The 14,395-nt window shown below is 47.6% G+C and overlaps 1 protein-coding gene across 1 annotated transcript in view; it reads right to left on the bottom strand.

Moving 5' to 3' along the window:
- The window catches only part of CD82 (CD82 molecule), a 60,700-nt gene that overhangs the window by 16,474 nt on the left and 29,831 nt on the right, over positions 1–14,395 (bottom strand). Inside the window, exons 2-3 of the mRNA XM_074997533.1 lie at positions 10,303–10,384; positions 2,779–2,851 (exon numbers count right to left, since the gene is read on the bottom strand). Of these exons, the coding sequence (XP_074853634.1) occupies positions 2,779–2,851; positions 10,303–10,365 (136 nt within the window). The 5' untranslated portion in view covers positions 10,366–10,384. The remainder of the gene's footprint in view (positions 1–2,778; positions 2,852–10,302; positions 10,385–14,395) is intronic.

Raw genomic sequence — 14,395 nt, 5'->3', positions numbered from 1 at the left:
TCCCCAGCTGCAGCAGCAGCAGCCAGAAGCCCTGGCCTACGGGCTGCTGCACACGGTGACCATAGAGCCCCGCGAGGGCTGGAGAGAGAGCATCTCTCAACCCCCCAGCTGATGGCCGCCATGGCGGACCCCGCTATTTCGATGTTGCGGGATGCGGATCATCTACACGTCCCCTACTTCGATGTTGAACGTCAAAGTAGGGCGCTATTCCCATCCCCTCATGGGGTTAGCGACTTCGACGTCTCGCCGCCTAACGTTGATTTCAACTTCGAAATAGCACCCAACACGTGTAGCCGTGACAGGTGCTATTTCGAAGTTGGCGCCGCTACTTCAAAATAGCGTGCACGTGTAGACATGGCTAAGGCCAGTTATTCATGGGATTAGCCAGAGCCTTGCATGTATCTGGACCAGAAACTCCAGACCCCAGTTTTTGGCAGATACCACCACACCATGTATTATCTAGACCATGAATATACCCCTTGCCTTCCATTCCCAAAGAGTCTACAAATTTGGGACTGACGTTACATCACCTCATGTTTGCCTTGCAGGGTTTTTAAACGGGTGGGCTGAGGGGTACCAGCCCTAAATCAAAGATCCAAGATCAAACTGATACATAGGGCTTAGCAGATACCTTCTCAAACCCCTCACAGCAATGCAGGCACAACTGGGGCTTGCTGAATCGCTGTACTACTAGGGAACAATTGATGGGCCATTCCCACATTTTAAAAAGTTTATTTCCAACTCCAGAGCCAAAGTCGAGTCTTCAAATCAGCCAGGCTCCTTGCTTGCAGCATGTTGGCTCTCCAAGGAAGACTCTCCAGATCCTGCTGGCAGGAGAATCCAGCTTTCCATTCCCCCTGCTCCATGTCTTCCCCTGTTCCAGGCAGGCAGCCAAAAGGAAAAACAGACACGTAGGCCCCTTTGGCAGCATGTTGGAATGCCCTGCTGTGCCGAACTTTCCCAGTCTCTGGTAGGGTTACTAAAAGCAAAGAGGAGAAGGAAAGACGTGCAGGAAAAAGAGGCAGTTAAGAGCAAAAAACAGTGTGGAAATCCTAAGGAAGCTTACAATCCTGTGGTGTAAGCTCAGCAGATCTTATGGGTAAAATGCGGGGGAAAAAGAAGAACGGAGCTAAAAATGCAGAAAGACAACTCCTAGCAGAGTGAAGAGCAGCGAGTAACTAACAGGATCCAATAGTCACTGGAGTTAGTGGTGCTGCGTCAGAGACCCAGGACATCATCCAGTTTAACCGACACAGGTGTTATCACCTGGAACACTCCAAGTAGTCAGGGCTGGAGTACAGCTGTATTTTGAATAGAGGCATCTCCATTCAAAACCTCATTGCTGTATCCCCTTGTGAGTCTTCTCCTTTTAAAGGTTGAAGCAGCAATCCAGAAGCTGCAATAAAATCCTGCAAGCAGCAGCACTGTGGAGCTGTTCTAGCATTTAGCACAGGGTTCTCCTCCTTCCCCTTCAGCAGAACACATGTTCCAGAAACCTATTGGCTTCTAGACCCCACATGGCAGGGTAAGCTAGCGTCACCAGCAGGGTCACTGCATGGGGAGTTGGAAGCAGCAAGCTGCTGCTGCTACTTCTCTGTGTAGGACACAAAGTTGAGCCACAGCAGGGTTGCAAGAGCGAGCTATGCTCACACAGCCTTGCTCAACAGTTCTGGAGGTGTGGGAAACTTTTTTCCATAAAGTAAAAATAACCAAATAATCTAGAAAGCCACAAGCAAGTGACCTCTGTTGTGGAAGACAGCTATTTAGCTAATCAAAAGCCCTTTAAATACCACCCCCCCCAGCCAATCCCCAACCTCAGGTTCATTTGAGTTAGTTCAATGTTTTGGCTGGTACAGAAAGCCATCATCCATCCCACTAAAAGTCAAGTTACCTTCCCTAACTGGTTATTTGAAGAGACTAGATGAATTTACGAACAGCGAGAAAAAAAAATAATGCTCCAATTGAGAATTAAATAAGAACACACATTATCAACCAAAATTAATGTTAGTATGTATAATCCACCACACAGCTTGGAGACAGCAAAAGGAACAACTGATTCTCAAGACCCAAGTACTCAGGCAGAAGCTGGCTCACTGCCCATCTCCAGGAACGCTGGAAGTGAGCAGATAAAGTAAGAACACATTTGAACTGTAGGCCTGGCAGCTACCAGAGGTCAAGACACACAGGTTGTAATGTATTTTAGGTATGTCTTCACTACAGGGAAGAGTGACCCTGCTGCTGTTAATTTTCTGGAGTTTGATTCAGCATGCCTAATGGGGACACACCTAGGGAACTTACAAGGCACTCTGGTCAACCACAGTACTCCTGCTCACCTTTAGGAGTAAAGGAAGTCAATGGGAGGACAGGTTCCCATCAACCTCCCTCAGGGGAGATGGTGTGGAAGCCTGAATTAAGGTACGCTGACTAACTACGTAATTAATGTAGCTGAAATGGCACACCTTAATTCAACCTTCCTCTGTAATGCAGGCCTGCCTTCTATCCGGAGCTTATGCCTCAGCAGAGATCTAGAATTTCTCAACACTACTTCTAAATAAGACAGTTTCTCTGACTGGAGCACACATTAAAATCAACATCCCTGGACTGATTCAGCAGCCCCACTAAACTACTGATGTTCTCCTAAAAGTCAGCCAGAAGCCAATCTTTGCTTCTTAGAGCTATGTTCCTTGGTGGGGCCCTCCCCTTGTATTTAAAGAGCCAAACACAGGACAGCTCTCCCACAGGATCTAAATAAGGGAGGAGAATGAATCATGGTCTTACGTAGAAATGAAATGAAACTGCTGTTGTCGAGTAAGATCCACAACCCAAAGCCCAGGATCACTGCACCCAGGATCTGAAAGAGAAAAAAAAAAAAAAAAAATTGTGCGAAAGTCATTAACTAAAACACCAAACCCAGGAGGTGGAGAAAGTGGTGGCTGAGAGCTAAGCATTGAGTCTCCTACTGTTACCACCCTTCCTTATCACACTCCCCTCCCCAAGAGGAGAGCAAAGTTAAACCACCACTCTCAGAAGATCTAGTCCCAGCTATCAGCATTCAGGTTCTAGGTTCTGCTGTCTGGAGATTATTTGTGTAGTGCTTTAGTTACTGAGAGAGTTGAGATTCTCTGTCTTAAAAGGCTTCTATACCTTGTACCTTGAGACTCCAAGGACAGAGCAACAGGTATGTGTCACACATGGGTATGCATTACCAGAGCTTTGGGCAGAAAGCCTTGCTGCTCAACCCAGCACCAGAAGTGGAATAAGTACCCAAAAAGTTTACTCAAGTTACCAATGGTCCCTCCGGAAAAGCTACTCAAGGGAAAGTACACACATTACTTCTGGATACTTAAGTACAATCAAGATGTAAAAACTGCATTTTTACTCAAGTAACATTTTGGGTGCTTTCCCCCACCTCTGACCAGTGCTATACTGCCACAGGAGGGGGAACAAGCTACCTAGTCCTATATGGAGCTTTGCAACACGGGCCCTTCAAAAGAAAACACTAGCCAGGTGTAGGGGGGATTTGTGACTCAGGCCCATCAGTGCAAAACAGCAAATGCAGAAGGGGTCAGTGCTGCCATGAAGCTCTGGCTCTTACAAGTAGCATGCACAGCCAGGAAGTTCACCTCCCTTCTCAAAGGGAACAAAGTCACAAGCCATATGCATGGCAGCTGAACCTCTGGCACAGGGCCAAGACGTGACAGGGAGACTAAACAGATAACAGTGCAACCGAAATCCACAAACAGCCCACTGGCAGCAGCCAGCTGGCAGTCTCTGGAACAGCATAGACCAGAGAGAGCTGGTTAATCCAGAAAGAAACAGCAGGCCATACCACACAGCCTGCCTGGCATGAAGAGCAGCACTTGAGGAGAGGATGAGAGGCGACACACTGAACGTGGGTTACCCAGTCCTTATACCAGAGGCAGCGCTATTATTTTAGGTATCTACCTTGTACCACAACATATTTTATGTTGGGTAAATGCCAACACCTAGCACTGGGTTCAGATCAGTGCCTCACTGCACAAATGGAGGATAGAGTCCCTGCACTCTCCCCCCCGCCCCCATGGCCACACAAATAACTCATCTCTTGGTTTAAACTGGAAAACAGAGGTTTCCACTATGACCTGAAGCATGAGGGAAGGAGACTCAGGGAAGACAGAGGCTATTCCAGATGGTAGGAACTGCCAAGGCAGCTCTTGTACCTACAGCGACAAGGCTGCAGGATGGGATGGGGAAGGCTAGACAAGCCAGGCCAGAAAGATGCAAGTTTGGGCCAGCTGGAGCCTGTTCAGGAGTTAATTTATTATGTTGCCAGTTTCCACAAAGCTCTGTGAAGTGAGCCAGCAAGGCAGAGGAGGGGAGGGGAGAGAGAGACCTGCCAGCAGGTCAAGCCAGGGAGCCAGCTAGAACACAAGGGAAAAAAAGAAGGGGGCTGTAGGAGAACCCCAGCAGATATGGTATGCTGAGGGACTGGGGAAAGTACAGATAGTTTCCTGCTTAACACAGGGTGTCAAAAATATTTGAGACAAATCCATGATCCTGGCTGCATAGGATTTTAAAGAGCAGTGACCCTGGGTTGTAGCTTATGTATGCTGTTGCTGCAAAAATACCCAGCCACCCACACCCGAGGAGCAGTGTTCCTGGGAGGCTATTTGTTATGAGGCACCTGTGTGCTCACCCTGCCCTTTGATCAGGCCTGAAAATCTTGTGCTGGCTAGATGCTGTTGTAGCTAGAGTGCACAAAAGGAAAGAGGTGGGGGGAGGAAGGAGGAAGCAAAGCAACCGTCTGTCCTGAGGTTGTGCTGCTGTCCCCTAACAGTCTCAGATCCATTCCATGGCCATGCCAGTTCACTGAGCATAGCTAGTGGGGTTGCTTCTTCCACTAGCTTGGAGTTCAGCATCTTTTTTTATTCCATCTGTGTGGGGGGAAGTGCCCAGTGCCCATGCTGACAACTGCAGCAATCAGTAAGTGGAGTGGATTAAGCAGTGGTGTGGCCCACAACTCTATCCCCAGGGGAAGGGACAGTCTGGGCTCCTATCAAAGAGTGAAGACTTCCTACACCAACAAAATCCCCAAGCCAGCAAACTGGATCTCCTGCAGTACAAGACCAGGGGACTGCCAGCAGCTGTCAGAGCACAGACCTTTACACAAATGGGACAGGAGCCTGCAGCAGATTTTTAAGCCAGTGACTTCTGGTCTGTCCCTATCTGATCCCAGCCAGTAGAACTGTTCCTGGGACAAGTGTCTGCGTCCCCATGCAGAATCAAAAATAAACACTTCATTGACATCAAGCCAAGCCTAATGGGAGGTGGTAATTATGGCCTTAAACCACACTTCCCTCAGGAGGTATAATTACAGGACCTGGCTCAGTGCTATCTTGGGAGGACATGTAGCCTGAGGGGATGTTCTGCCTAAATAGACCAGCTAGCCTGGGGTGGATTTTAACCTTGGGGTTTTGTTCAAGGTGACTGTGCCTCACTCACACAAATGCTAGGAGACAGACCTGCACAGTCCTGTGGAAACGCCTCCTTCACGCCCCACAAACAGCTCCAGCCACTTCTCAGTTTTGCTACTTTGGCAGATTCTGAAAGCTCCTGATCACCACAGAGTCTATAACCATAGGCTGGGGTGGGCAATAATTTTTGCTGGAGGGCCACTCCAAGATTTGTCAAGGGCCACACTTTTCTATGAAGTATGCGTGGGGTATGGGACAGAGCTTGGGGTACAGGAGAAGATGGTCTTAGAGGGAGTTTGAGTGAAGGAGGGGAGTTGTGACTGGGACAGAGGATTTGGGCGGGGCAGAAGAAGATTCTGACTGGGTGTGGAAGGGGTGTATGAGAGAGACTGCAGGGTCTGGGAGGGAGCTGTGACCTGGGGCAAGGAGCCAGAACAGGACAGGGTGCCAAAAGCAGGCTCTGGCTTGGAGGTGCTTACCTAGGCAGCTCCCAGCCAGCAGCTCAGTGGAACCCCAAGGCAGGCCGTGGGCTGGATCAAAGGGTGTAGCAGGCCATATCTTGCCCACCCTGGCACAGGCTTCCAATAAGGCTGAATTTACATCACTGCAACATGGGCATGTCTGTTTTGACAGAAGCTGGGAGCGCCAAACCCCTAAGCTGGAGTCAGTTCAGCACATTGGAATCAGAGTGAGAGGGGCAGCAGCAGTGTCCTTGGCTCAGAGATAAAGTAGATAGGCCTTGCCTGGTGAAGAGCAGACCTGTAGTCAAGCAGAGGCTAGAGAAAGCCACTCTCAGAGAACATACCACAGAGTCTAAACCATACACACACTGCCATCTCCATTCAGCCCTTACTCTGAAGCACTCAGGTGTGTGTTCTCTCTCCCCCTCCCCCACACACCACACACAGTGTAAGTGGAGAAAACAGGTGGCACAGATGAAGTTCCTCCCACATCAAGGGAAGGTTCAGATGTGCCTCAGCTCAGCAAGTCTCCATCCTCCGTGGTCTCCCTAGAGTTAGATCCATTGGCTCAGGTTCTACCTGCTACTAATGAACAGGTGTCATTTCAGTGTCCAAACCTCAGCCAAAATGGCATTGTTCCTCCAACAGTTTAGTCATCACTTTTGACAGGATGGGCAAGACCATTTTAGCCAGGCAAGCACTCTAAGTCAGAGACCTTAGTTCTGGTTTCATGCTCAAGAAACATTTCTTCCCCTGGTCCTTTCCAGATATTTGAGAACTCCAAGTCAGAGGTCCAGAAGACCTTCACCACCAAAAGCCAAAAAAAGTGATTCAGGCCTGTAACTCCTTAATCTTATGCACATGTGCACACTTCACAAGGGAAGTCTCAACATACTGAAGATCCCCAGATTTAGGGAATAGTTCTAGAATGTTCATCATATTGGTTCCATACAGCCTAGGTCAGTAAGATGGAGGGGCCAATCATAGGGCTGCAACTGAGGGATCAAATAGGACCATAAAAATATAGCCATAGCATTAACATGCAAGTTCTCTGCCTGGACAGACATTTCCTCCTGCCAGAGCTCACCTGTGGAACAGCAAGCCACCTTGAGATTCACACCCCACATCCACTCCAGCTAGAACCAAGCTCAACCTGAAGTGACAGGCACATGCTGGGTTAAGGGCAGTTGCCATTTATTCACTAGCTGCAGCATCACAAAGACAAGTGTCGGGGACTATGAGCTCCTACAGCTCACAGAAGCATCACTCAGCACTCCTGTAAATGGCTGTCCTGACATCAAGGAAAGCTGGACACATCCACTGGAGCATCTACAGTGGATCCATCTCACTGTGATAAAGGCTTTGTGTAAAGAATCTCCATTCAGCCTGTTACTCTAAAGGAAGAGGCTCTAGCTCCCATGTGTTGTCAGAGGAAGAAACTAAGTCCCCTGTTCCCACCAATGTGCACACACGGCAGCAGCATAGGTAGACATCTACATCCTTCCATTGAAAGGTGAGTGTCACCCACCTGCCCCAAAGAGAGGCCAGTTCTCACCTGTCTCCTCCCCACCTCTGCTGCAGAGTGGGATAAAATGCAAGGTATTGCTTGACTCTCCTACTTCAGAGCTGACCCTGGAGTGACTGCACTACTAGATGGTGGCAAAATCCCTTTACTACCTACAAGGAGCCCTTAATGGGACCAGCCTGGCCCAGAGAGGGATGAGTGGCCCTCACTTGGTCAGTGCCTGTCCCAACTCATTGGAAGCACTGAAGCCAGCCTTTTACTGGGGAGAGGCCTGGTGCTAAGTCAAGCATCACATGAGAGGAAGCAGCTGAAAGTTGACCACAGAAGTGCTATTTCCTGCCACCTGCAGCCAGCCAGAGGCCCCAGGTCCATGAGAACCCTGCTGCAGATTTCCAGTGCCAGACACTCCTTCCTGACCTTCAGCATCTTTTGATCTCTTTCCATGCAAAATGTGGGAAAATACTTCAGACATGAGTTTGACTGAGCAGCTTGGCTCTGCCCCCTTCCTCCTTTCCAATTCTGAGCTGTCCCATTAGGGCTCCCCAGAAACACTAGCTGGGAGGAGGAAGTAGGCTGTGGAACAGACTTTGTAGTTCCCACTCAAACAGCAGCAGGTGGAAAATATGCAAGGTTATTATATGGTAAGATAGCACAGCAGGCTCTGTAAGACAGACTGTCTCTCCTATTGAATTAGGTAGGGTAGACAGAACCCTCTCCATTAGGAATGGCAAGCAGAGCTCCTGGAGTGAAGGCTACTTCATGCCAAAACTGTTACCCCACAGCTCCTTCACCCTGGTGAAGAGGTCCCGAAACCAATACATAAGGGAAGAAAAAAGCCACACCAGTCCCCTACTTTCCTCCCCCTACCCACCACCAATTTGGAGACATAGGGAACACAGGAAACCCCCCCCACTCCCTGTAACTATGACGACAGTCCCAGGGTACTTCAGACCTCCCTTGTATGATCTGGGGGTCTCTGCACCATCCCAAAGTTTCTATTCTCGCTGAACGCAAACCAGAACTTATCTAGAAGCAGAGGCAAGTCACAATCTTAGTGACTTTAGGGTCCCTTTGGACCCCAGCCACCCCTGGGGAAGCAGGGGATTGTAAAGGATACTTCATATTACATTACACAGTAAACGTGGTAAGTCTCTTCTGTTAAGGGCTGGTAAGGATGCAATAAAATACAAGATTCCACCCCTGCCCCCTTGAAACTAATGGGCAGTTACAGATAAGCTTGGGAATCAGTGTTCATTGGCAGAAAGGTCAGATACAGTCCTGTAGGTTTTTTTGTTTTGTTTTATTACACACACACACACACACACACACACACCTTTTTCTTACTTATTAGGCTAAAACTAGTCTCCTTAAAAGCTCTGCTGGCCCTTTAAAGACTCTCCCTGTGTATGCTGAGAACATCTATGACCTTTGGCCCCTGGCAGTCTCTCTTTAATTGGAATTCTGGCCACTCAGAGGGAAGCTACCAAAATCCACAAGAGCTAGCATAGCAAACAGAGGGAAACCAGAGCCAGATGTGTCCCAGATGCAATACTGAAGCCTGCACTCCAGGAGACTGCAGCATAACGTAGCTCAAGGCATGACAGTGAGTGTGGCTTTACTCTACCACCCCACGCAGGACAGACCTGAAAAGCAGAGCTCTCCTTTCACCTGGCTCCTCTGCTCTGCTCTTTCAGCGACACTGAAAGACAGGCTGAGTTTTACCCTTTCAGGAAAAGCGGGGAAAGCCCAAGACTGAGGGAGGGTTGCCAACCCTCCAGGATTAGCCTGGAGTCTCCTGGAACTTCACTGTCTTGGTGATCATTTAAAATATCCTATTACACCCTGGATAACTGCTTTCAGGGAAAGACATTATGTCACACAGGGTCAGGGGACAACCCAACAAGTTCCCCAGAATAGCTTCAGTCAGAGTTGACAACCCGAGTTTGAGCCCAGGTCTACCCTAAAGTTAGATCAACCCAGTTATGTTGCCCAGCTTTGGCCACTAATTTAAGTCGGGCCTCTTATAAAAGGACTTATGGTTTGGGCTCTCTGACTGCTACAAGTGGCACCACTTCCAGAGAGGCAGAACAATCCCAGTGCGCCTACTACAATTTAGATCAGTCTGTGAAGAGCCTTGAAGGGCACAGATATTCCAGCCATTAAACCAAACAAAGGGGATTTTTGGCATAGAGCAGTGATTGTTGAGTAGAACTAGACCCTCCAATCTTCACCCAAACCAGTTGAACCAGCACTGATTAGGGATTCTGAAGCAGCTCACACTGTGCCTTCCTCTCAAAATGCTCTTCACCCCACCAGACAACCCTTCACCCAGGCGCTTGAAAATTATACTTCAAACAGAAAACTTGGTATGGATTTGGCTTGTTCAAAATCAAAACCAGCTGCTGAGACTTGAAGTGAAATTGTGCGTCTTTGAAGCCTGTCTGGCCTATTTAGAAGGCTAGCATTACAGTTCATAGCGCAGATTTTGGGGGCTTCACTAGTCTGTAGCAATGCAGTTGCTCCAGATGCAGAGAAAAATGCAATAAATAGTAAATTTCCAAGGCAGTGAAGTACAAGCATCTTTTCCTTTCTATGGGCAGAGGCAGCTGTAGGCACTAGATACAGCCAGCAGAATGTGTAATGGGACAGTCCATCCACTTCAGGCAGGAAAGGGGTTGGAATCAGAGCGGGCAGCCAGAGCTCTGGAAGGAGCACTTATACAAGATTTTAGTTTAGCGACATGTCTAAAGGTCACTTAATGGGCCACATCTGAGGAGATTATAAATCTAGTCTTCTGCCCACTGCTTAATTCAGAGTCACCCATTTACTCCCTCCCTCCCACACAATACACAAAAATACTTACAAAGAAGAGGAGGTTGAAAAGGAAGAGGAAATACTTGGTGACTTTCAAACAGTCAGACCCCATCTTCTTTCACTTCCAGGACCTAAAGGGGAGGGGGGTGGGAAAAGCAAGACAAATTGATACATCAGTAAATAGCCTCTAGACAGCAACAAAGGGACACTGGTCATCTCTAGAGACTTCTATGCCATACTGCCAGAGAAAGATACAGCTACATAAGAGGATTTTGTAGCAATCATGTGTGGGCCACTTGGATGAAGGGTGCTCCTTACTATCCCATCAGAGGGTGGACCAGACTGACCGCTACCAACAAATTGCCACCTTTGGAAGTTGTGGAAGGTGACAGCAGGCCTACAATGCAATTCTGCCAGTCACAAACACAGAAGAGATTTAGCCAGCTAGGAACCCAGTAATTCTGTCACTACTTAGATATAATCAGATGAGCCGCTAAAGTATATATCAGAGGAAACAGTTAAGCTTTGAAATTCAATCTATATGCCCTGGTTCTACCACCCTGCTCTGCCTGCCCCCAGGGACCCACAGAGATTTAAAAATGGGAGAATAATTTGAAAAAGCATGTCAATTTTTTTTTTTTGGGTTCTCTGTGCCTTAAATATGAAGTCTGTTCTGGTATGGCTATGGTCTGAAGTGGGTCTGTCCCACGAAAGTTCACCACCTAATAAATTATTTTGTTAGTCTTTAAAGTGTTACTGGACTGCTTTTTTGTTTTGATAGTATGTAGACTAGCACAACTTCCTGTCTGTTACCTTACACTTCAAAAGATGTCTTTTAGAAAAAAATTCTAGGGATTCTTTGGTGACAGCCTTATGGCTGATGTTACAAAGAGGCCAGACTAGATTATCAGAATGGTTCCTTCTGGCCTCAGAATTTATGCCTTTCACAAACCCTACCAAAACAAAACACACACCACACACACAGAGTAGCCCATCAAGTGCATGACTAGAGGTTTTCTATAGTTGTAAATACACAGCTTGCTGTCTGTAATTCAACAGTATACAAGTTAGCAGCTGTTCAGGGACACTTTGAAGATGGGCAAATCAAATCTGCAATAAGGATGCATCTGCAAAAGCATCTTAACATTCAGCATAATGAGCTGTATGTAGGTACCAGTGGAGCAAGGCTCCAGAACTTCAGGCAGCAGTTTGTTGATATACGCCAGAGTACAACAGGCAATACAACAGTGAGGGCAAGAGGCATTTGAAGACCATGTCACAGCATGTTAGTCCAGACCCAGGTTTTCAAAGGACCACAGAAAGAAAGCAGAGATTTTTGGGGAGACTCCAGACTGCTAAGAGAATACTGTGCAATGTTTCCATTATTTGTCCTGTGTGCCAAGACAGACATTGCAGAGCCTTGGTTTGTGGCCAAAAAACCCAACTAACTCACGTATAGTGAAGCTGTAACAAGTTTTGGCATACTTAACTCTAATCCACATGAGCATGCAGCATGAAATAGGAAAAACAAGGCCAGTGCAATCTGAGGATTGTATAAGTGTCACCATTGGTGATAGCAGAGGCTAGCTTATCCCACTAATGCTTTTGGGATCCTAGCTGCAGTACTGGAATACCACAGTACTACTCACACAGCAATAAAGTGAAGGAAATTCAGAAGAGAGCTGGAAGGATTGAGTTTATTATTTCGTCCTCAAGAGGCATAGCTTGGTTGAGCAACAGATACTTTAAAAAAAGGAAGATTTCCACATCTGAGTCCAAATTCCATCCCCCCCCCCCCCCCAATAATAGTTACCTGAGCATGTGAGAAAAAACTACCAGCTTCTCATAGCTTCAAGTGCTTTTGTGCTGACCTCTGAACAAGGACTGATGTCTCATTTAAGAAAGGTTATAAATACACACTCTAACTGGAGTGATGCTTCACCCAAAGAAGCCAACCCAGAAAGCTTAAGACACAGCGTCACGGTTTTTTCTTGGCTTCAGTGACCCTTGCTGAACAAACCTGGAAGCCAGCATGTTGTTTTGTTTCAGTCCAAAGCTTGTGGTTGATCCTATTAAATACTTAGGGTTAAGCCTGGGCTAAATTGGAACTTAAGTTTCATTCTAATTGGTTAGTTCCACTCCACCAATCAGCAGTCACTTCCAGACTACCAGGGAGGGAGCCCTGAACACTAGCCATTGTGCAAGCAGGTTCTACTTCATGGTCTTCCAGGCTGACACCAAGACTGGACTGAGTCATTGGCTTGGAAGTCTGGACTGCAAGTGATGGCTAGGTGTTTTCATGACTGATGAGCAAGTGACAGGGTCAGTGAGTTTGTGACCATGGCCCTGTTCCCAGTCACTCCCAAAATGTATAGCTAGGATACGGTTCAAGCACAATACATAGCCTTTGCATTCTGTGTGGGGAAGTCACTAAGCACACATCTACATGGCAAAGAAACTGCCCTGGGAGCCTGAGTCAGGAGCCATGGGCCAGCTGGAGATGGCTAATTGCGTTGTAGACTTCTGGGCTTGGGCAGAAGCCTGAGCTCCAGGACTCAAGGTGGAAGGGCCCCAGACCTCCAGCTGCAACCCAATCCTGGAAATCTATATAGCAATCCAACAGTTCTGTAGCTTGAGCCAGTTAAGTTAGCATGGACCTACTGCAGTTTTATCACCTGAAATACAGTAGTCCCGATTTACATGAGGGTTCTGTTCCCACATGCCCTCGCCTAACTAGAATTTAGTTCAAGTTGGGGGCGGCAGCTTTTTTCCCCCCAGCAGAATGCACGTTCTGCAGATGGGGAAGCAGCAGGAGCACCTGGAGCTCTTTTTGAAAGTAAGTGAGCAGGGCCGAGGGAGGGTTGAACTGGGACTGCACAAGGCTGGGGAGAGGGAGGCAAGATTCCGAGTTCTGCTTAACTCACGTTAGTGTGCATTATGCACGATTTCAAGTTGTGCTTTCAAGGGTTTACTGTAGAGACCTACTGTAATTGACAGCTGACTGGTGCCTCACTTGCTACAATGTCCAACCATCTCAAAACACTTGTTTCTCATAGCCCCTTTGAGGTGACAAGTATCCTGATGTTACAGATGGGCAAGTCGCTTTATCTAGGCTTCTGTTCTAAGGTCACACAGGAAGACATAGTAAAGCCTAGTCCTAATACTACAACAAGACGTCTTGTGGCTACAGACTAACACAGCTACCTCTCCAATACTAGTCCTAATACAGTGCCTCTAAACACAAAGGTCAGCCATCTTTTCACTTTGGGAGAGATTAGGCTTTATATGTCAGGGTTACCAACTTCTTCCTGGACTGCCCTGCTTTTGTTTGCCTTAAAGGTTTCTAATACTGGAATGGTCAACATTAGAGCATTAGACACAGACAGAAGCCAAGGAGCTGAATGAATTCAGCACTAGCAAGGATTCCACATAAGGTGGTGAAGAGCAATTAAGACAGCCTGTTCTGTTCAGCTCAGATCTGAGTAACAAAAGTTCACCTGATCTAGTTTTGCATCTCCCGCAGCGGCCAGTACCACATGGTTTAGGGGCAGATACAAAGACAAGTCCCCAACACTGCTGTCTGGTATGAAGATACAGAACTGTAGTTTCCAGTGTTCTGTGGAATTTACCAGCCCCTGACCTCAGCCACATCAGGCCAAGAACAGAAGGTTTGGGTAAACAGCCATTGTCAGTGTATGCAAAGGTAGGTTTGGATCTATGGAAGCACTGACCACAGCAAGCAAATCAGTTTTACACCAAAGTCTCCACTGTTTGTTTTAAAGCAAACAAGCTGCTTGTTCCAAGAGTTTACCTGTAGCTCCAGAGATTAGTACAGTAAGCCCTTGAAATGTGGCTTTAACATGAGTTAAACACAACTTGAAGCTGTTCTGTGGATCCTTCTCCCTGCCATGCAGCTGACAGCTGCATGGCTAGAGGAAGGCTTTTAGCTCACCTAGCTGCCTTCCTGCAGCCACACTGGGCCACTGGAGGAAGGCAGGGAGAAACAGCAAGGAACTGGACCTGTGGCCTGGTCAGTTTCCTGGCTCCTGCAAGCCCAGGGGAGCCAGGAACCAGGCTGTAGCTGGCTCCTTTCCCCCCTCCAACTTGCATGAAAATTGGAGTTAGTGGGGGTTGCAGGAACA

Source organism: Carettochelys insculpta, chromosome 6 (assembly GCF_033958435.1).
Source record: "Carettochelys insculpta isolate YL-2023 chromosome 6, ASM3395843v1, whole genome shotgun sequence".
Lineage (NCBI taxonomy): Eukaryota > Metazoa > Chordata > Testudines > Carettochelyidae > Carettochelys > Carettochelys insculpta.
Note: the sequence above shows the minus strand (reverse complement) of the source record. Positions and strands in the feature narration are given on the sequence as shown.